Below are 24,242 nucleotides of genomic sequence, written 5' to 3' on the forward strand. Positions count from 1 at the left end.
AATGCCCAGACAGACCACCAACCTTTGGCAAGAAAAACTGATAATCCTAGTCAATTAAGATTAGAGTCTAAAGCACCTGCCACATGTGGGGTTCAAACTCACAACCTCTGTGTTGACAGACTAGTGATACAGAAGTTGAACTACTTCGGCCACTCAGCCACCAAGGCCCTGAATATTGTCGAAGAAAGTGTGATGACCTCCAAATGTCTTATGTTTTTTTGTGTAGTTTGGTTGCTGTCTCATTAATTTTGACTCCAAATCTCCTTTGAAAATTTGTAAGTGCAAAATGTGCAACAGATATTAAAAATTCTATAAGATATAACCTCAAACAAAACTAAGTTTGATGAACTGATTGACATTAGGACACATCATATCTCTACAGTAATAATCCCAAATTATCAATAATCCTCAAAGAGTGTGAAATGAAAATGACAAAAAAAAAAATAATGCCAAACACCAGGTGCCAAACCAGCTCAAAATTAAGAGATATAAATTTATATCTGTCTTCTTCTGAAATATCTTTACCATTTACCTTTTAACCATAAACTTTAGTCTTAACACTTACCCTTCAACAAGTATTCTATTAGTTAATCTGACACAATGTTCCCAAACACTTGTATAAACAACCCTAGGAATAGGTAATCGTCTGCTTATATCACTTAGTTTTCTGTTTAAATTCTCAAATTTCTGGAAAAAATTATTAACAACCATTCAAACATAAAAGAATGGTAGAACTAATATTAAATAAGGCTGATGATTTTAAAATAAAGTGCTGAAATAACTACTAGAATTGGTGCCTTATGGTCATTGTTTTTTCTGCTTATATTAATCTTTGTTGGAACCATTTTAAAATAAAAAATACAACATTTACTACACTTATTAGAAGTTTAAAGCTAAAGCAAAACTATCTTGTTTCCAAACAATCCAGATAATATATTGCCAAGGAGCTAAATCGAGATTGATGACTTTACTGTCATGAGTGTTGCTAAAATCAAAACTGATAAATTATTTATAAATATCATTGTTAATTGGTCGTAATTATAGATTATTGATGGTATTTCAAAGGAGAGGGTTTTTTGTCAGCTACAATCTCATCAAAGGGCAATGAGATGAAGCCTAGAAACATCCTCAAGTTTTAAAGACCATTAATAATATGTTTATTGCTGTTTTCAAATGATTAAGTCCTATGATGTCATATGTTCTCTTTCTTCTTGACTGAGAAAAACCCATATCACTCGAGTAGCGTGATATTGAAAATCATCAAACAGAAAGATCAAAGAAAATTTTTTGACAATAGTGATAATATCTAACATATTCTGACAGGACATTTGACATCAGATTGATAACACCATAAAACAACTACTTTCTTTGAGCATATAATCAACGTAAGCATTATGCTGTGACATGATATCTTTGATATCCCATCGTACATTGGCCATCAGATTGATAGCACCATTAAAGTCTATAGCATACCTTTAGGATATCATCAACGTAAGCATTATGCTGTGACATGATATCTTTGATATCCCATCGTACATTGGCCATTAGGTTGATAACACCATTATAATCTATAGCATGGACTGACACTGCCCAGTACACAGGTTTTCGTAATTCAGCAGCTATCGATATTGTCTGAAATGTAAGAAAATATATCTCAGGACAATTAAGTTTAATAATATAAAAATAAGAATATGTGGAACAATTATCAATGAGACTGAAAACATAAATTTTTGTCATGATAATATTTTTGTTGTTAAAAACATAAAAATGACCGTTGTGAAAAGTTGAAATGAAGATTTTGTACGAAAATTAGGTGACCGCTGATTGTGTTAGACAGGTGACTGCTGAAAAGAGTTAAATTATATAGACAAAATGCTTGGGAGGGTCTGAAAGTGGCCGTTAGAGGCAGGTGACAGCTGAAACTAGGTGACCGTTATGGTAGGTTTGACTGTATACCTTATTACAAATCTGTTGTTTTAATGAATTTCTGACATTCTACTGTTACATAAACATTTAAACTACTAAATAACCCCTATAGTACTTATTGGACTATAAACAATATTGCAGAAGTACCTCTTACCTGTATTAGTATACTGTGTATATACTACATATTTACATATTAAGATGAATATAAACTGATTTATTAAACTATATAAACCATAGAAAATTATTTATTTACCTGACTATAAAACTGCTGTAGGAATGCTTTCTTATTAGAAGGAATCATAGTTTCAAAGTGAGGCTGTAACTGCTCAAACTGGTTGGCAAGAAAAACACTGAAAGTTACAAAGAAATAGATAATCTTGTATGTCAAAACTAAGATTTTATTGAAATGAACATTAAAAATTTTTCCAAGTTTCACAATTCTAGCTTTCTTTAAACTATCAAAAAGTAAAACAATAAATTGTCTTTGCTTTCTAAAGTAAGATATGTGAAGCTATAGTTTCAAGCAATTTTTAAATGTAATTTACTGTTGCTGAAATGTGTAAACATAAGTAATCTTTAATTACATAGTTCATCAAGTAATTGGCCTGATTGACCTGTAGATGTCTTTTTGATATATTCCTTCATAGGATAGCTGTCCAATTGGCATTTACTCAGCAACTCCTTTTACTTGTATAATATTATCATACCAATTTGATATTAAAACAGTTATCAAAACATATTTGTTAAATGAAACCAAATGTGATCAGCAAGTATCTGAGAAATGAATTTAGACAATAAATTCAGTGCCAATCAATGAAGACTAAAAACAAAGTCAGAGTGACCTACATTTACAGGAGGTTTATATTTACTCTATCATTCATGATTATATGATTGTAGCTCAAAATATCTAAGAGCAGTGCTTGGACATTCAAGATTTTGTTTATTAAAACCCACTCATTAAAAAAAAACAAATATCATCTGATCATTATCTACCATTATACGATGATTGATTTATTGATTGGTGTTTAACACCACTTTCAGCACTATTGGCTATATCATGGAAGTCAATTTTTATTGGTGGAGGAAGCCAGGGTGCCCAGAGAGAACTGCAGACCCTTGGCAGGAACACTGACAATCAGAAGTTCAACAGACCTGCCACATGCAGTGTTCAAACTCACAATCTCAGTATTGACAGGCTAGTGATACAGGCTAGTGATACAGAAGGTGAACTACTTAGACATCTCAGCACCATCTACCAGCATACAATCACTCTCTCAATGATACATACCATATAATATTGTCTTACGATTACGAGTTTTTAAGAAATGGCTGTGGATGTGTATTTACAGGTTAAAAGTTTTCATTCAAATTCAGTTTAGTACTATAGAAAATTCCATAAAATATATACTTACAGTGATTCTGCAGCGACAACTCTCTCTGACAACCCAAACAATTTATCTGCAGCGGTGAGGTCCACCACAGGGGAAAGATGGGGCTGAGGAACTCTGTCCTAAATACAGATTAATTCTTAATAAGGGATCATAGATTTATTCGCTTTTTAAGTAGGCTCTTCTCAGCAGTTTATGTGACAATAATTATCATGATCCATTAAGATGTCAATCAAATCTTCACCACTTCTATGATAAGGAAAGTAGAGCATTATAGAGGAAGCTCCATAAACACCTGTGTAAACATCTGGTCTATTCAAATACATTTTGCATGAAATTTTACAGAACTATAAAATAGATTAGAAATTCTTCAACAGTGCTGTGTAATGCTTGGAAAGAAATCTCAAGTCTCCACAAAAAGTAAAAGTCATTTAAATATTTTCTTATTATGTTTAATAATCATTCCTTTTTTTAGCTCACTGGGGCCCAAAGGGCCCCATGTGAGCTTATGCCATCACTTGGCGTTCGTCGTCGTCCGTCGGCGTCGTTTGTCGGCGTCGTCGTCGTAAACTATTTCAAAAATCTTCTTCTCTGAAACTACTGGGCCAAATACCTTCAAACTTTAACTAAATATTCCTTAGGGTATCTAGTTTATAAATTGTATCCGAAGTTTTGTTCCATCGACAAACACGGCCGCCATGGCTAAAAATAGAACATAGGGGTCAAATGCAGTTTTTGGCTTATATCTCAAAAACTAAAGCTTTTAGAGCAAATCTGACATGGGGTAAAATTGTTCAATTGGTCAAGATCTATCAGCTCTGAAATTTTCAGATGAATCGAACAACCCATTGTTGGGTTGCTGCCACCGAATTGGTAGTTTTAACAAAATTTTGCAGTTTTTTGTTATTATTTTGAATATTATTATAGATATATATAAACTGTAAGCAGCAATAATATTCAGCAAAGTAAGATCTACAACAAAGTTAAAATGACCAAAATTGTCAATTGACCCCTTAAGGAGTTATTGCCCTTTAAAGACAATTTTACACAATTTGTTCATCAAGTTTGCTAACATTTAAAAATCTTCTCTGAAACTACTGGGCCAATTACCTTCAAACTTTTCATAAATGTTCCTTAGGGTATCTTGTTTATAAATTGTATCCGAAGTTTGTATCCATCGACAAACATGGCCGCCGTGGCTAAAAATAGAACATAAGGGTCAAATGCAGTTTTTGGCTTATATCTTAAAAACTAAATCTTTTAGAGCAAATGTGACATGGGGTTAAATTGTTTAATTGGTCAAGATCTATCGGCCCTGAAATTATCAGACGAATCGAACAACCCATTGTTGGGTTGCTGCCACCGAATTGGTAGTTTTAACAAAATTTTGCAGTTTTTTGTTATTATTTTGAATATTATTATAGATATATATAAACTGTAAGCAGCAATAATGTTCAGCAAAGTAAGATCTACAAAAAAGTTAAAATGACCAAAATTGTCAATTGACCCCTTAAGGAGTTATTGCCCTTTAAAGACAATTTTACACAATTTGTTCATCAAGTTTGCTAACATTTAAAAATCTTCTCTGAAATACAGGTGAGCAATTCAGGCTCATGAGAGCCTCTTGTTATAATAAAAAAATTCTCAATAATTTTTTTAATTAAATGATATGATTTAAAAATAGTTTATATGATATAATATGCTACATAAAAGTTATCAAGACACAAACAAGTCATGTGGCGATACTAAACAAGTAATTTTTTTTAGTCACTTTTATAAGTATTTTTTGTTTTTAAAAATTAATAACTCAATAGTTATTTTAAATGTCAAATAAAGCATGGACTAAATGTAGTTTTTAAGAATTTTTATATCATTTCATTAAATAAAATTAAGTATTTATCCAATTTTAGATGAGTATAGAGAGGTTACTTTAAAAATAATGACAAAAATATTACTATGATAAATTATTTTATACAACTTCAAAAAACTTAGTCCTTACAATTATTTAAGGAATATATGTAATTGCTTTTGATTAAGATTCAAATTATAAATAACTTCAAGTTTTAATTAAAGGTTCCATATCTAGTTATAACTGTCTATCTCTAAGATTTTAAGGGGAAATGATATTTTAATAGCCCCAAGAGGCCAATCTTTGACCAAGAAGTGTGGCATCAGAAAAGCAATTAGTGCTTGTTGAGGATTTAAATAGATTTACAGTATATTTCATGGGGAAAATAACCAGATGTCTGTGAAAATTTGTTAAAGCTAGTAAAACCTGTATGAATGGACACCTATTAAAATGATATTAACAGAAGTTACTTATTCATGATATAGAAGTAATATTTGAAACAGCCTCGTTTTCAACATAACTTGTATAGCATGTATAGGTAATTTTGAAAATTACTTGTTTAAGTAATGCCCCTAACTAAACAATGGTAATGTTTTTTTTAAATAGCAAACTAAGTTCTTTTATAGAAAATTATGGCTACTTTTAAGAAAAGTTGTAATTCATTAGTGGAATCCTGGTTTGAGGGGGTAATACCACCATTGTTTTCCCTCTAGTACGTCTCTCTTTACTTGGCATTTTTTTTTTAATTGTGCAGATTTAGCTTTGTTTTAAATAAAGAAATACTTGGCATGAGTAAAATTATTTTCCCCCTATAAGTCTTTAATTGTCATGATTGTTATATTTCAAAAAAATGTGCAGAATTTATCTATGTTTTAAATAAAGAAATACTTGACATAAATAAATGTCCTGTACTACAGTGAAAATATAGCATAACTTTTCAGTGCATATAAGAAAGTAAACATCACCAGAAGTTAACCAATCAAATTCGATCCCCCTTTTTCCCTGTAGAATATAGTATATTTTTATTGCTTTGAAACACCCAAGAAACATGTTTATGACTCAAAAAACTTTTCTGAATTGAAATGGAGGGTTAATTTCAAACAACTGTCAAATTAAATAGAATATGAAAAAAGATCAACCCTTTTTTGCATGAAACTGAATGTACTATGTTTTGGTAGTATGGTTTTAAATCAATAACCATAGTTTGTGTCTTTGATGACTTTTATATTTATATATATAAAATATAAAATTTGAGTGTTTTTTTGTATCATATGTATTGATAATTATTAAGAAAATGTTTTAAAATCATTTTCTTTCTGTGAAGACTTGATACCAAGCATTGTACAGTAATACTGAAGAATTTCTCATCTATTTTATAGTTTTGTAAAATTAATGCAAGATTTGTTTGAATAGACCAGATGTTTACACAGGTGCTAATGGAGCTTCCTCTATAATGCTCTACTTTCCTTATTATAAAAGTGCTATAGATTTGATTGACATCTTAATGGATCATGATAATTATTGTCACATAAACTGCTGAGAAGAGCCTACTTAAAAAGCTCCGAGCATCCTCCGGGCATGCTTGGAGCTTCCTCGTAAGAATAAATCTATGATCCCTTAATTTAACACAGTATATTAATGTGATGACGTTTAAGAGTTAGTATTCATGTTTATATCTTAAACATAACAATGGTGCAAAATTTTACTGTGGATTCAGTTATTTTCATGGGTACCAATTTTAGTGGATTGAAGAAATCTTACAATCTGGTGAATATTTGTTTTCATAGTTTTGCACAAAAGTCTGCAGACAAGCCCATAGAAAATTTGCAATTTGTTGAATATCTAAATTCCTGGTTTGTCATCTGAACCAATGAAATCCAAGAAAATTGGTATCCCACGAATAATAATGAATCGAGAGTATTGTAATGTTATGTCATTTGTAATGTTCATTGATAACAGGTGGCACCCTAAATATGATTAGAATTCTACCTGAAGACTGCTACATAGTCAGCCATCATGTTGAAAAATCCAAGTTGTCAGACTAGAAGAAGGCAGTTTTCATGTCCGTTAACATGTTATCACCTTCAATAAGCATGTATTATTTTCCCCTGGACTTAAAGCATTTATCAATTAATAAATCAAGAATTGCTTCCTCTGTTATTATATTGTAAGTAGCCATAGGACTTCACCAGATTCCCTACAATGTCAATAGGTGGCGCTCCAAATATGCATTCTCATCTAATACCTTAGTTTTATTCATAACGCTTTACCTGATTCTCTTCACTGTCAACAGGTGGCGCTCCAGGTGTTGCTTCCTCTGCTATCACATTACTATGTATCCTCTGAAGTGTAAGGTGCATTCGTTGATTTATAGCTCGTTCATTTCTTACAGAATCATGAGAACCAAAGAAACTGTAAACCTGAAAGTTTTTATAATAACAAATAAATATGTTTTTATGAATACCTGTTTTGTTATTCTGTATTGTTCATGGTCTTGTATGTTCTATACATATCAATTAAGTTCTAGACATAGGAACTAACGTATAAAACTCAAAGTGGTTGTGAGAGCTGCAGAGTAAAGATTGCTTTTTTTTTCTGGGTGGTGCTCAGTTTTTAGTTTTCTATGTTGTGTTTTGTGTGCTGTTGTTTTGTGTGTCTTTTTCTTTTTTAGCCATGGCGTTGTAAGTTTATTTGCGACTTATGAGTCTGAATGTCCCTTTGGTATCTTTCGCCTCTCTCGTAAATAAACATTGAATTGCAATGGATTATTTTAAGGCAATATTTTGAATTTGAGTTATATCTCATCTATAATTGTAGTTTAACTTGAACCATTTGAAAATTTGTTTCTAAACTGATTGTCAGATGATAAGAAGACATTGTTTTTTCATGATCCAGATAAAACGTTGAAAAAAGAATGGAAAAGAAAAAAATCAGTGAAATACAAATATAACATCAAAGATTTTAGTACTTACTGTATAAAGATAATAATCAAATAGTTGTGATATACAATATATTACATCAAAGGCTATAGGCTTTAGTACTGTTATCATCTTCATGTATTTACCTACAATATACAATATATAACATCAAAGGCTATAGGCTTTAGTACTGTTATCATCTTCATGTATTTACCTACAATATACAATATATATCAAAGGCTTTGCATGTATTTACCTTAAAGATAAAATCAAACATCTAGGTACATTATAGCTCTAGGGAAAAGGTTGGGGTTGGTTCCCTTGATGTATGTAGTTTTGTCCAAATATAATATCTACATGTGTTCCTCATAACTCATTATTAATTGTGGTATTGATCTTTAATGGAATAATAGACCTTGATTAGAACTCTTTATAAATTGATTCAGCTATAAGTAACTATTGGAATTTTCAGATCTTACCTATAACTCGTAATAAATTAATTGTGGTATTGGTCACTATGGGAACATTTTTTCTGCTTCTGTTATGAGATATTCTTCTCTTGTACTGTCTGAAAAAAATAATGTGTGGTATAGGCAAAAAAATCTTCAAGATTTTACCTTTTTTGGATGTTTCCTGGTTATGAATAATACTAAATATGACAGGTGCCACATGTAGAGCAGGATCTGCCTACCGTTCTGGAACACCCAAGATCACCCCTGTTTTTTTTGCTGCTCAGTGTCTAGTTTTCTATGTTGTGTATTGTATACTGTTGTTTGTCTTATGTTTTTCTCTTTTTTGCCATGGCATTGTAAGTTTGTCATCGACTTATGAGTTTGAATGTCCCCTGGTATCTTCCATCTCTCTTTTATTGTACTGAAATATTTTTCTAACACAAATATGATCTTTATACAGAAGAATAACTAAATAATGTGGTATAGAGGTAATGAATCATACAAAGAAATGCATGTTAGAAAAATAGATGATTAATACAGCAGTACGTATTATTTGTTATTTTTAAAGGTATGGTGTCTTTCAATTTAATTGGTTGGACATTTCTTTCGTATTTTTGTGAATGCTTTACAATATTTATTTTCTTATTTGATTGCCTGTTAGTCAAACCATTGAGATTAAGCCATTGTTCAATTAATCTTGTCTAAAACTTACAAACAATTCACTACTCCTATATCTATGCAAAAAGCTGCCGTTTTTTTGTTTTTATTGCTTTGTGTTTTGAATTTGTTGTTTTGCCTTTTATAATTAGTGGTTGTATGTTGACCATTTCTTGGTATATCTTTAACATGAAATGCATATCATAAGCAATCAATCAATTATAGCATGACCTATCATTGCATGATTTAAGTAAATAGTGTGACTTACCTATGAGAGCGAGCTTCTCCAGTTATTTCATCTATATAATCTTGTTTTAATTCATCTGGAATGTCTGAATCACTATCACTATCATTACCTTCACTATCCTGTTCAAAAATAAAACATTTGAAAGACTATGACCAATTATATTTTAATACTAGAACCAATGTCTGATCACAGTATAAATCAGTAAAAAAAATACTTACAAAATTGACCAAAAAACTGAAGATATCACCAAGTTACACTGACACTATCACATAAGTTTTCTATGTTGTGTTTCGTAGACTGTTGCTTGTCTTTTCGACATTTTTCATTTTTTGCCATGGTGTTGTCAGTTTGTCTTCGACTTAAAAGAGTTTGATTGTCCCTTTGGGATCTTCCGCCCCTCTTCAGCATACATTTTAAAAATTTCACATCATATATATGTACTAACTTTAATGTTGATGTGACCACAACTTCATGGTTAACTCTCTTAAACCAAAACTCTAACCTGATATGGACAAATGAACAGATCACAGAACACATAACAACTAATAAATAACTCAACCATTTCTCCTAATCTATAAACATATTTGACCATAAGTGTTATTGTTTACTTGTTTTTGTGATATATATGCATGAAATATTTGCAGCAGGACACAAATCAAACAATAATTAATAGAACTACTCCAGCATTATCACTCATTTGTTCAAAAGTCCTTTTTTCTCTTATCATAAGTCTTTTACTTACAAAACTGTATGAGAATACATCTTCATTTTCATCATCTTCAGGATGAACGTCAAATGGAGTGGCTCCATCTGTAAAGTCTTTGAAGTAAACAACTTTATTATCTGTTGTCAGGGAAGAATCACCTCTTGGAGAGAGCTCTGGTGATTTGTTCCAATGTTTCATAAACTTGAATTCCTAAAATATATGCGAGTTTAAATAAATTTATTCAATTATGTTATAGAAGCACATGTGTTTGCTATTATGTATATAAATAAATACAGATTCATGTAATTAATTTTTCATTGGTTCTATTTAAAAGTCTGCTTTTACTGCCTTTGTTATCCAGGATATGAACTATTGCAACTTTTAGTTTCAAATCTGGAATTGAAACTATAAATACAAAATTTGAGAGCAGACAACTAGGCAAAGCCCCACTCACCTACTTGTCTTAAAATGATAGACATTTATAAACTTATATATATTATATTTTGATTCATGTTGTTCACAAATCTTTTCATTTTTGTAAATAGATTTTGTGTCAGAGTCAAGTTATCAGACTGAAATTTAGACTTCTTTTTTTTGGTGTGAAGAGATAGAATGCAAATTTGAGGTCATGTTGACCTAGTTTCTTGTTTTGATAAAAATAAAATCGCATCACTGTTTTCATGAGTTGATAGAGGTTAACGAGAATACTTCAATCCAGGGGTATTACTAACCTTTTTATCCTACATGACAGTGAAAATTCTGATTCAACCATCACTTTGGCTGACAGTCATCTAAACTTATGTGAGTAATAATGTTTTCACACTATCAACTTTTACTGAGTACATGTACTTACCAACAGACGTGAGTATGTAAAATTAGTTTTCACTGGACACAGCTCCCAACCTTCATTCTCCAGAAACATTCTTAGTTCATCCATTCTGTATCTGAATAAATGAAACTACCAATATTATAAAGAAACTCAAACTTAAAACAAGATGAGAAAGAAAGGGAATTCCATGCCTACTAAATGATTGTTTACAAAAAAAAAATCTTCTTGTATAGAATTCTAAAATGTATTTATGCATAATACACCTTATCGCTATTTGGAAATCTGTGCCGGTTGACATGAGAATCTGCGCCGCTTGAACTATTGACGTCATACAACAATCACTTTTCCATTGTTGCTTCAGATATTTTGTATTATGACGTCAAAATTTTACGGGAACCTTTGTGATGTCCAGTAATGGCAGACAGATAGCAATAAGGTGTATACACAAACTCCTTTTTGGTGCCTCAAATTCAAATTTGAATTTCAAGTGAGCTGATAAATTTTTAAAAATTCCCTACTATATACATTGTTAAGTTTATTACCTGTGATGATTTTTAAAATAATTAAGACTTTGTTGTTTTAGAGAATCCTGTAAGCCATCAGATTTACTACCACAGAATTCTTCTCCGATCTCTATCATTCTGAAAAGATATAAAACTAGTAAGCTTTCTCTTTTATAATCAGAGAATAATATTGTTCTTATGAGGTTTAGTATTTCAAGTATCTGATATTTAAGCTAGGTCAGAATTAATTTGCAATAAAATTATTTCTTTTAGTGAAAACTTCAAATCAAACAAATTCCAACAGCAGGTGATTCTGTAGTCAAAGTATATAAATGGTTCATATATGCTTTCCCCTGAAGGCTTAAAAAATAGACACAATAATCACAAACTTACAATATTATACATGAGAAAATGACATGATTATTTATATATTTAACACACCATTTTACATTACATGAATGCGTAATGTATGCATCTTTATTTTAAATTAAGTTTACCTATGAATGATATCTAAAACTCTAATGAACTCTTCTAATTTAAAATGTGACAGATCAGTGCCAAGGACAAATAATTTGACCTTCTGTTGGACGTCCATCCAGATCCTGGTCAGTCCATGGTCAAGTTTCTGTTTAATGTATTTCTTATTGAATGCTATCTCTTCTGTTCCTTCCTCTGATTCTACACAATATAAATTCACATAATGAAGGTAAATCAAGAAAGCACTTCAGATGCATTCAATTTCTAGTGTTGTTTTTTTAATCTTCAAGTCAGTTTTGAGCTCAGTAAACAATTCCCCCCTAGCTGTCCAAGTGAAACAATCTTATTTTAACAAGACTTTTTTTCTTCCCTTTGTAATTTTAAATGCAGAAAAGAATTTTGTAGTGCTCAATCTCAACCTTAGTTCTGATTTGTTTTCTTTGCTCATGTTCCAAGGACATTAAAAAGAGTAGAGAGAACAAGACTTAACTGATTTTTTTAAAAATTTTGTCCTCCTTCACATATAACAAATATAAATTTATACGTATTCATTTAAAATTTCCATGGGTCATGTTTTTGTGCATTGACAGAAAATTATATTTTAGTGGCTACTTGATTTTATAATTTTGACATTCTAGAATATGGAAAATTATAGTACATCTATACTCCATAAAATTCACCAATATCACTACTGCGTTAATTATAAAATCACCAATATCACTACTGCATTAATCATAAAATCACCAATATCACTACTGCGTTAATCATAAAATCACCAATATCACTACTGCGTTAATCATAAAATTCACCGATATCACTACTGCGTTAATCATAAAATACACAGTAGTTTTAGAGAAATTATTAAACGTACCATCTTTATCTTGTACATTGATATCATTCTGTTCATGCCATTGCATCGTCTTAAAATAACTTTTCATTACTTCCCATAATGCTTTGCATAAGTCAATCAAACATGGTGTAAAACTATCCTGAGTTACATTCTGTGGAAGAAAAAAGGTATTATTACAGTGTTTCCTTTAATGATCAAAGGGGACACACATACAAATATATACAAAAGAAAAAGAATGGTCAAAAACTTTTTACATTGTAAAGATCAAGTATCTGAGACCAAACATGTCTTCCAATAAATAAAGTAAGAAATATTTCATATAAATATATATATCCTACCAATTGTTTAAGAGTAAAATATGTGCTGGTACTCTACCTTACATAAATCTGTATACTGTCGCTTATGGAAGTTAGAATTAGTGGTCCCAGAACACAGTTCTACATATCCTAACACTATAGTAAAGGCTGTATTGTGAATAGCACTGGTAAAATGCATATGAAGTTGGTCCATGGCAGTCTGTAAAAGAGATTCAAAGATGAATTTAATACCAGATCAGGTTTTACGACACATTTTTTAAATGTGACATGTAGAAACTGTGTATCTAAAATTACATTGAAGTTAATTACGTGAATTGTTTTTTTTTTATTTGATGCATATAGTTTTAATTGTGCATCTTTGTAGTGAAATACTTGAAGATCTTCTCTGAAAAATATTCCTACACATAAAATAGTTCTTCTGGTCAAATATGGTGAATATGAGTTCCAAGATGTAACTGTATGTAAAAAATAAAGAAAACATCTTGTAAAAAGAAATTGAAAATTAATTTGTGTCATCATAAGAATGTACATTGAATCTAAACTACATGTATTATCAACTATTTCTGGTTCCTTTTCTTTTATTTTTCACAAAACCCTAAGTTATTTGCAGTATCAGTAGTTGCTATGTTGTATCACCATTTGAAATTTATGTTGCAAATATTCTTCGTAAAATATAAATAACAACCAGAACAGTCTTTTAAGCATGCCAGATTATTACTTTTACTTAATTGACTTTCTACAGTACTTAAAAGAGTACACTTTGTTATTTTCTTTTCTTTTGATAGTTATTCCAAATATTATAATATTCATTTGAGGATGTGGGAGGGGGCAATAAGGAGAAAGGGAATGCAGAATATTTTGAACCATTCTATTATAGTTTCTCATGGATACAGGCAGGGCCTCGGCTTTATAAATGAAAAAAAATCAAAAATGCATGGCTCCCCTTTAAAATATTTTGTTTGCAGATATTCACAGAGTATATATAAAGTGTATAAACCAGAATAACAAAAATCAATTCAAACTGAGAACATATTCAAAGATATAGATAAAAATTATTTTGTTCCTTTTTTATATTGCTATATTATGAATGCCAATCTTGAAATGACTAGAACAAAGGCATGCCTACATAAAAATGATGAATGGAACATTAACTCAAACGTCTCTTCTTTATAAAGATCAAGGAATTTGATGTCTACATTTTACATCTATAAAAATATAATTTCATGAAGAGAGGTTATCCCAGAAAGACATCTGGAAAATCAAGTTATATTGAGCAAACATGGCTGAGATACATGCCATAAGCACCTACTTACTTTGCCAGATAATTTTTTACACTGGAAAATTTAAAATCACATTAATTATTCACGACATTACCAGTATACTGATCACCTGTTGACAAATCACATCAATCAATATACATGTGATAATAATGTCTAGATACAAATGTATTTCCTCTTCAGGCTAGATTCTCCAAAATATTGGTTGAAATATATGAATTGGAATTGTTATTCATATAACCATAAACAAATAATATGTTAGTAAAATAGTAAAGAATTTTCAGCTTTGAGTTAGAAGGAAGATATTTATATTAGTTCAGATTTATAAAGTTAGATGTTCAAACTGTATATAAAAGTTCGGCAATAGATGAAAGATGTTTCTGAAGTGTTCTATTTCTACACAGAGGAAAACATATTATTACAAAAGACTTTCAGGATTTTTATAGATCTGCTTGTGTATTACATCAAAAATATCTAAACTCCTAGTAATTTTCTAAATCAAAACTACTACTATGGGGGTGAAAACCACCTGTATAACCCATGTGGGTCTTACACAGTATGTAAAGTCAACTTCACCAGGAATAACTAGAAACAAAATATAAATAAAAGCCTAAGATAAATATTACATTTGACTTGCAATAGATCAAATAAAGACCTTTTCTGTGTAGGTAAGACAACTGTATGAATAGAGGCATCAAAAGTAATATAACAATACTGAATAATGTAACCGGAAAGACAGTTCTATTAACAGAGTGAAACCTACATATATACCAATTAGATTCATGTAAGAGAAAAGACAACTCATCATTGTTCCATACAACTGGAAACCCAAAATTTGTGAATACACTCTATCATTTGACAGGAAAACTCAATATATGTTAGTACACTGTATAATATATGACAGCAAAACTCAAAATATGTGAATACAGTCAATACACTATACCATATAACAAGAAAACTCAAAATATACGAGTATAATGTACCATTAAACAGTAAAACTCATAGAATTTGAGTACATTTTACCATTAAACAGGAAAACTCAAAGTATGTATGTGAGGACACTGTATTATACCACAGGAAAACTCAAAGAATGTGAGTACACTATACCATATAACACAAAAACTTATAGTATGTGAGTACACTGTATTATACCATAGGAAACTAAACATATGTGAGTACACTGTACCATTTAACACAAAAACTTAAAGTATGTGAGTACACTGTATTATACCATACGAAACTCAAAGTATGTGAGTACACTGTATTATACCATATGAAACTCAAAGTATGTGAGTATACTGTATCATACCATACCAAACTCAAAGTATGTGAGTATACTGTATTATACCATAGGAACTCAATGTATGTGAGTACACTATATCAAATAAAACATGAAAACTTATAGTATGTGAATACACTGTATTATACCATAGGAAAACTCAAAGAATGTGAGTACATTTGTGTCATATAAAAGAATAGATATTTCTGATTAATAAATGTCAGTTATGTGAGTGAAAGCAACTCAGATTTATTATGTAACACATGTTTGTAAATACAGCGGTCATACTTGCAAACTGACTTGAGTTACTCTGATATAAGTATACTCGTAGAGCTGAAGGAATAAATTTACATGTGCATGCAGCAAAAATTCAAATAGTTCACAAAGACTGATGTCATAGGCAATATATCAAATACACATTTATAAATATCACTATAAAAAACTCAATTATCACATGTCTTGATCATATTAATACATGTACTGCTTTCTGGCAGACAAAAAGGCTATTCACAGATCACAGTTTTGATAGTACGACTTGTTTTTATGTAGATCGTTAACAGGAAATTAAGTGCATTAAATATCAAAACAAGGTGTAGTTATATGAAATAAACATATTATTGTCATGAATTTGTATGTTATGTTTACAGCTGGACATTATACATCTATCAATCAATCATTTATTCAAAAATATCACACACAGATCCACTTTCAATCATGCCTTCACATTTTTATCCTTTCCATGTTTATCCTGCCATTTCCTTTATTCAAGTTCTTAAACATTGTGCATACTTAAATATGGAAAACACTATGCCATGTTTGATGTAGATAAAATATTAGATTCCAAAATAACTGCAACTGTTTCAAAATAACTGCAACTGTAAAATGGTTTAAGAAGTATTGACCATTACATTATCCAATCTATTTTAAGAATTTTCCAATTTTTTTGAAGAATGACAACACAGTATTCTTATTTTGCAGCTAAATTAAATATCTTAAATTTTACTGAAATAAGCACAGCAGACCCTCAAGGTAATTGTAAGAAAGCCCTGTAGTATTAAGTTACCTGAGTTTTATTAAGAAGTCTGTAAGCTTTCTGTACTTTCTCATAATGTACAACATCAAAATTACTACAAGTTTTAGACAGGGCTACATCTAACTGTTCCTCTATCATAACTAAGGTATCCTGTAACTTGGAATTTAGTTCACTGAAAAGATAAAATCAATTTCAATGCTGTTTTTTGTATTAATAGTCATTTTCTACAAATATCAACTGTTGTCTGAAAATTGAGAGTTCAAGGATTTTCAGATATTCTATACTTTCTGAATAAAAAAAAAATTAACAGCTGATTTACACTATCCATCTGTTTAAAAACTTTCTATTTCAGACTTTTCTTTTTAGGGTGTTGATATCCTTTTGTTTTCAAAGTAATCAATGAATCAATCAGCTGATAAATGTTCATTTCAAAAACTGCAATATCTCATCAATGTTCACACTGAAGTAACAGTAGGCAGTGAATAGAATTGCCTATATTTACTTTTGAACTGCCCATGAGATAGAATTTGTCTTAAAAGAAAAAAAGAGCATACTGGAAGATGATTAGCTTGACAGAACTTAAATGGTAGCAATTCAAGTGGAACTGCAAGAGTTAACAGCCCTTAATGTGTGAATGTGGTACCACAGACTTAACCGAGTGAAATCTCTCACCTGATACATTTAAAATGTCTGTAAGTGCTAGCAGCTTGTTGACATTCCAAACACAATTGTATGGCACCACAGTAATCTTCTTCCTATAATATATTAACAGTTTAATTTAAATGGAATTTCAGATTATAGAAACATTTTACTCAATTAATTGTTTACCTGAGAACGTTTCATATTGTGGATTCATTATTACTCGTGGGATACCAGTTTTCGTGGATATATCAAAATGATCCATGAATTAAAATGTTCAACAAAGTATAAATTTTTTATATGGAAAATTGGTACTGACGAAAATAAATGAATCCAAAATATATTAATCTTCAGAAATAAAGGAATTTATTCATTCCAATACAAATGTTCACACAATACATGTATTGCATCCATGTAATTATAAAATAAATAATCTAACAATTCTAATGTTGAAAAATATTCATCAAGTTATGGAACAACAAATTACTTCAAGAATGCATATATGAGTTTTGTTTGGTCACGATATTTGAATTCTTGTATTAACTATTCTTTTTTCCACAATTGGGTTTTTAAATACAAATACAGTAGAAAATGCAAGGAACTGAATTTTTTTAGGTGTTCTCATTATGATTCGATACAACTTTGTTAACTTCTTGACAACACCTGCTTGTGTATGTCACCTGAGATCTAAAATACAGGATTCATTTCAGATGTGAAAGATTGGTTATTATTCAACTGTCAGTTGACCAGGAAATTACTTTATTCCTTATCAACCAGTGTAGTACGTTTATTTTCATTAAAGGCCGACTGACACATTCAATTAGCTGGTATATTTTACAAACTTGTAATAGAGTAATTTACAATTAGGTTTGTAAATGATATTTTGAATTATTCCATAGTAATGAGTCCTTCCTTTAAATACAACCTGTGTGTTTCTTGTTCTTTCTTTTTGCTTTAATTTGCCGTTACATTAACATATACCCAACATCTTCTGTTATTCATATCTAATCATTCATCTTTACAATTAATTTAAAATTAATTTTCCAGGGGATATTCAGTTTGAATAAGTTTTTTGAATTTAATTACTTACCTCTAACAGTTCTCTCAATCTCAGATCTGTTCTTTGCTAAAAAAAAATAGATGAATTAGAAATAAATAACTACATCAAATAAAATACTCCTCAGGGCGCAGCTTGATACGACCGCAGAGGTCGAACCCTGAACAGTTGGGGCAAGTATGGACACAACATTCAAGCTTGATACAGCTCTGAATTTGGATTGTGATTAAATATTTGACACAGCATAGGTTTCTGACACAGAATAAATGTGGTCTAAGAACTTAAAAATTTTAAATTGGACATTCACCTATTATGGTCCAATATCCAAAATGTAAATACATGGTTAGATTCAGCATATCAAAGAACCCCAAGAATTCAATTTTTGATGAAATCAAACAAAGTTTTATTTTAGACCCTTTTGACCTCAATGTGGACAAAGTTGATAATGGGGCCCAAAAATCAAAAATCTAAATACATGGTTAGACTCAGCATATCAAAGAACCCCATATATTCAATTTTTGTTGAAATCAAACAAAGTTTAATTTTAGACCCCGATTTGGACCAACTTGAAAACTGGGCCCATAATCAAAAATCTAAATACATGTTTAGATTCAGCATATCAAAGAACCCCAATAATTCAATTTTTGATGAAATCAAACAAGTTAAATTTTGGACCCGTTGGACCTTAATGTGGACCAATTTAAAAACCGGGCCCAAAATCCAAAAACTTAATACACGGTTAGATTCAGCATATTAAAGAACCCCAAGAATTCAAGAATAAAACCCCAAGAATTCAAGAATAAAACCCCATTGAAATTGATCAAGAAATAAGCAATTTATACGAAGTATCTTCTTTTGCACAATACTGTGCAATTGAATATTTCTTGCTATTGCGCAATACTGTACAATTGACAATTTCTTGCTATTGCACAATATTGTGCTATTGGATATTTCTTGCTATTGCGCAATACTGTGCAATTGAAGATTTCTTGCTATTGCGCAATACTGTGCAATTGAAGATTTCTTGCTATTGTGCAATACTGTGCAATTGAAAATTTCTTGCTATTGCACAATACTTATTATATAATAATTTACACATCCTGTTTGGTGTGTATCTCCTACCATATCATTATTATTTGCTTTTAAATATAAATCAGAAATATCCAACTTAAAATGGAAAATTTTAAAAGAAAAAAAAAGGAAAAAAAGAAAAAAAAAAAAATCCCCCCCCAAATTTTTTGAACCCTTTTATGATTCATCACCCCCAAACTCAATCCCAGCCTTCCCTTTGTGGTATGGTACCTTGCAGTACAATTTCAGAGAGATCCATACACTTGAACACAAGTTATTGTCTGGAAACTAGAAAAATGCTTATTTTTGGCCCCTTTTTGGCCCCCAATTCCTAAATGTTTAGGGCAATTACCCCCAAACTCAATTCCAGCTTTCCCTTTGTGATATTGAACCTTGTAGTACAATTTCAGAAATCTCCAAACACTAACACACAAGTTATTGTCATGAAACTAGAAAAATGCTTGTTTTTTGCCCCTTTTTTGGCCCCTAATTCCTAAAATTTTGAGGCAATTACCCCCAAAATCAATTACAGCCTTCCCTTTGTGATATGGAACCTTGTGGTACAATGTCAGAGAGATCCATACATTTACACACAAGTTATTGTCTGGAAGTTACAAAAATGCTTATTTTTGGCCCCTAATTCCTTAACTGTTGGTACCATAACCCCTAAAATCAATCCCAACCTTCCTTTCGTGGTATTGAACCTTATGGTAAAATTTCATGGAGATCCATTCACTTAAACTAAAGTTAGAGTGCGAAAACCAATGTGTCTTCGGACGACGACGACAACGACAACGAGGACGCCATCGTCATACCAATATACGACCAAAAAATTTTTAATTTTTGCGGTCGTATAAAAAGGATTTCCACATATCAATTATTCTTTTGTTTTCTTTGCCACTTTTTAAAAATAAATGGTCATACCAGTGCTATGGCAAGTGTGCTTAATACTGAAACTTGTAGTATGCTTCTTTTTACAGCGATAAGATTATAAACTAATCCGAAAGTATGTGTGCCTATACAAAGCTGTTTATATATATATATATATATATATATATATATATATATGCGTAAAGTATCTGACTCATTTCACAAAAATTCTTAGACAAAAAATACTCGTTAGTCATCATGAACATTTAGTTATTACTTACGATAAATTTTTGTAATAAGATTTTTTAAGAAAAGAAATTTTAAAAACTTCAAACATTTTGTCATTTCAAACAGATCTGGTTTCGTAAAATATATCTTGATTCATAAAATTGGATATACGTTTAACCAAGGACCATGGTCAAATGTCACCTTGCAAAACAAACAAATGATTTAAACATAATGCACTAACTGTTTAAAGATCAGGGGAGATATCTGACTTTATTCTAAAACTATTGTATAAACACAATTTGATTAAGGTTACAATGAATGGGGAATGTGTCCATGGGACACAGATGATACCCCTGCTTGCATATAATGATATAAAGGGCCATAACTCAAGAACTGTAAAAGTGACACTACCCAAATTTGAACTTGATCTGTGTTTTGTGGTAATAAGCATTGTTTATATGTTTCATAACATTTAGTTGACGTAAACTTAAATTAGAGAACAGAAACAAATATTTCAGCAATTTTGAGATTTGTAAAGGGGCATAACTCTAGAATTGTAAAAGTGACACTTCAATCTTTATCTGTATATTGCGGTAATTAGCAATTTGCATAAGTTTCATATCATTTGGTTGAGGCAAACTAAAGTTAGAGAACAAAAACTAATATTTCAGCAATTTTTCCATTTGTAAAGGGGCATAACTTTAGAACGGTGAAAGTGACACCACCAAAATTCAAACTTGATCTGTGTTTTATGGTAATAAACATTGTGGATAAGTTTCATAACATTTGGTTGAGGCAAACTCAAGTAAGAGAACGGAAACAAAAAAATCAGCAATTTTTTCATTTGTAAAGGGGCATAACTCTAGAACGGTATAAGTGATGCCACCAAAATTTAAACTTGATCTGTGTTTTGTGGTAATAAGCATTGTGGATAAGTTTCATAACATTTGGTTGAGGCAAACTAAAGTTAGAGAACAGAATCCAATTTTGGGACGTACGGACGAACATACGGACGTACAGACGGACAAGGGTAAAACTTCATGCCCCCTCCGCTACGGCGGGGACATAATAAACCATTTTATCTTCACTGTCGTAAACAACATGCTGCCCTCTAGGAATTTATAAAGAAGTTTTTCCTAAACTGTGACCAGACATGTACTCAGAGTACAGAATTTAAATGGTAAGGGAGATAACTAAAACAGTGTAAAGCAATGGTAATTTTTGTGAGCCTTGTAATGCAATGTCAAGAAATGCTTCATAAAAGCAATGCAATCATAATTTTAAATGTGAATTTTAACCAAATACCTGTATTTAAAGTAACTTGTAAATTATTGACTTTTTCTTTTATTGGCTAGTGTAAGCATGTATGTACATGATGTATATGTGTGTGTTTGCATACAAATTTATGTTTATCTTTTAATAGAATTACCAGAGTTTTAATTGTCCTAAGTGACTTCAGAAGACCTGTTAGTTGTTGCCTTTTTCTAACATTGGCCAGCATCTTCAGACTGGCAGAAGTAAATATTTGTCTGGCATCTGATAGATTTCTATAAATAAACAAAGATGTTAAATATACAAAAATATTTCTCTGAAATTCTCCTAAATAAATTTTCAAAAAATCTTTCAATTATGAATCATTTCTGGTTTAATCTCTTTTCCTTTAATAAATTAAATACAATCAGAATCAAGAACTTTAAATCTGGTCTCTTACATAGTTATACCGTGGATTCTATTATTTTTTTGGGTTCTAATCTACAAGCATTGAAGAAGAATTAAAGTTTTCATACATCTGTATACAAACCCATAGGAAACTTGTATTTTGTTGAAAACCAAGTAAATTAGTATCACATGAGTAATAATGACTTCCCATTTTCCCAACTGTCACATCTTGAATATCCTCGATATGTTTTTTTTTTACATCTAGCAAATACTTTAGTTGAATTCAAATGTAATATCTTGACCATATTCTAGCATTGCTACAGGAGTTTTTACTGTCATTACAAAATTAACTATTTTCCTGATTTAGTAACTAACAAGGGGAGACAATCAGTCAAATTATATATATTTTACCTTCTGCCATTGGCACAAATAACACTAGCTAGCTGAAGAGTCTTTTCAAGCTCCATAACCCTTTGTAATTCCCTAGCATAAGCAGGATGGTTTTGAAGGACAAGGTCAGAAACTTTCTTTGACACCTAAAAAACCAAAATGATGCACTCTTAAATTATTTAAGAGGAAATCCTTATGTTTAAGTAATTATAAGCATTACTAAACTCTTAGTGAGTTGTTATCTATTTTAATTATTTAATGTTTTAACTTGTCATGGAAACATTAGAAATATGAAAAAATTTAATAGAAATCTCAAATACTTTACATACCCCATTTTATTGATGTTGAATAATTTTACACATATACTCCCCCATCTCCAAAACAAATGGTATCTGGTTTAAAATATTCTGGCTATCAACTCCCCTAAGGTTTACAATACCACTATATAAATAACACATAGCTGAGAGGGTGATAGAGCAGATTTGTTACCCCGAGAAAACATTGTCAACTGAGGTGAAGCCAAGGTTGACAATGCTTTTTCGAGGGGTAACAATCTGCTCTATCACCCTCTCAGATATGTGTTATTTAATTTATTGTACTGAATGTTCTGTTGTTACTGTCTATTAAATTTCAAATTCAAAGTAATAAACTATGACGTCTTAAACATAACAATCATCCGTATTTGATTAAGCGCACACTTGATCAAGCGTCTCCGTGAAGGGTGATAGAGTATTTGCCATGGGATAGAGTAAATTGTCTCCCTCGTATTAACCAATCAAAATCTGGCATTTTGACATGAAGTATAATACATATCCTCTGTATGGTTCTTTTTTTCAGATCTAGCAAACACTCTAGTTTTATTCAAATGTAATATCTTGACCAAATTCTAGCATTGCTACAGGAGTGTTTACTTTATATCTTTACTGCAAACTATTTTTCTGATCTAGTAACGAACAAGGGGAGACAATATACAAGGGGAGACAATATATATTCTCATTTGTTTACATACCACATTCAGCTGTTTTCTAAGTCTGTTTCTATCTGCATCTATATCCTGTAAATCTAATACTTCTGGAAGTTTCTAAATACAAAAAAAAACACATTTCTTTTTGAATTTGACTTGACTTGTGGTATTTGACATATTTCTATCATACATATATACTGGTCTCTCTAACCTTAAAGGCTATGGTATAGTTTATTCAATTTAAAAAAAAATATAATTGTATAATGACTTTGAACAAACACTTCTATAGTCAGAATATGTGGCCTGCAGAAAATGGATTAAATGAATCAAAAATAAAAATGTCTCCTAGCTACTAACACTAATTTTTAGGTCTGAAGCAAGAAGCAATCAGAGCAATTACAAGCTAGACATATTGTATAGACACTTGTCTATTGTTGAAGTCTGTTTGTTCGCCCTTTTCATGTTGTTTTATTATTATGTTGTTAGGTTGTTGTTGCATTGGTATATACCGCAGATCTATTTTTAATTGTACTAGTTTTCTGTTTTTATCTCACCTCTAGTTCATACAAACTAGTATCTGTATGACTGTAGTATATATTTTCTATGCCTTCTAAGACTTCCTGCTCTTCATGAGGATTAGCAAGTACAGTATGCTG

General features: G+C 30.8%; 1 protein-coding gene across 2 annotated transcripts in view; it reads right to left on the minus strand.

The window, feature by feature from the left end:
* Nucleotides 1–24,242, minus strand: part of LOC127706864 (syndetin-like) — a 40,936-nt gene that overhangs the window by 9,154 nt on the left and 7,540 nt on the right. The window contains exons 3-24 of one of the 2 annotated variants that reach the window (XM_052211582.1): nucleotides 24,141–24,239; nucleotides 23,632–23,703; nucleotides 22,644–22,768; nucleotides 22,003–22,120; nucleotides 18,438–18,473; nucleotides 17,381–17,463; nucleotides 16,739–16,880; nucleotides 15,964–16,008; nucleotides 13,178–13,318; nucleotides 12,824–12,953; nucleotides 11,973–12,153; nucleotides 11,515–11,613; nucleotides 10,997–11,087; nucleotides 10,180–10,353; nucleotides 9,459–9,556; nucleotides 8,561–8,649; nucleotides 8,136–8,227; nucleotides 7,434–7,583; nucleotides 3,339–3,436; nucleotides 2,180–2,276; nucleotides 1,474–1,632; nucleotides 566–687 (exon numbers count right to left, since the gene is read on the minus strand). In XM_052211582.1, coding sequence (XP_052067542.1) covers nucleotides 566–687; nucleotides 1,474–1,632; nucleotides 2,180–2,276; nucleotides 3,339–3,436; nucleotides 7,434–7,583; nucleotides 8,136–8,227; nucleotides 8,561–8,649; nucleotides 9,459–9,556; nucleotides 10,180–10,353; nucleotides 10,997–11,087; nucleotides 11,515–11,613; nucleotides 11,973–12,153; nucleotides 12,824–12,953; nucleotides 13,178–13,318; nucleotides 15,964–16,008; nucleotides 16,739–16,880; nucleotides 17,381–17,463; nucleotides 18,438–18,473; nucleotides 22,003–22,120; nucleotides 22,644–22,768; nucleotides 23,632–23,703; nucleotides 24,141–24,239 — 2,441 coding nt within the window. The remainder of the gene's footprint in view (nucleotides 1–565; nucleotides 688–1,473; nucleotides 1,633–2,179; nucleotides 2,277–3,338; nucleotides 3,437–7,433; nucleotides 7,584–8,135; nucleotides 8,228–8,560; nucleotides 8,650–9,458; nucleotides 9,557–10,179; nucleotides 10,354–10,996; nucleotides 11,088–11,514; nucleotides 11,614–11,972; nucleotides 12,154–12,823; nucleotides 12,954–13,177; nucleotides 13,319–15,963; nucleotides 16,009–16,738; nucleotides 16,881–17,380; nucleotides 17,464–18,437; nucleotides 18,474–22,002; nucleotides 22,121–22,643; nucleotides 22,769–23,631; nucleotides 23,704–24,140; nucleotides 24,240–24,242) is intronic. The other variant, XM_052211583.1, reaches the window with a different exon arrangement.

This window comes from Mytilus californianus, unplaced genomic scaffold, assembly GCF_021869535.1.
Source record: "Mytilus californianus isolate M0D057914Y unplaced genomic scaffold, xbMytCali1.0.p SCAF_6, whole genome shotgun sequence".
Lineage (NCBI taxonomy): Eukaryota > Metazoa > Mollusca > Bivalvia > Mytilida > Mytilidae > Mytilus > Mytilus californianus.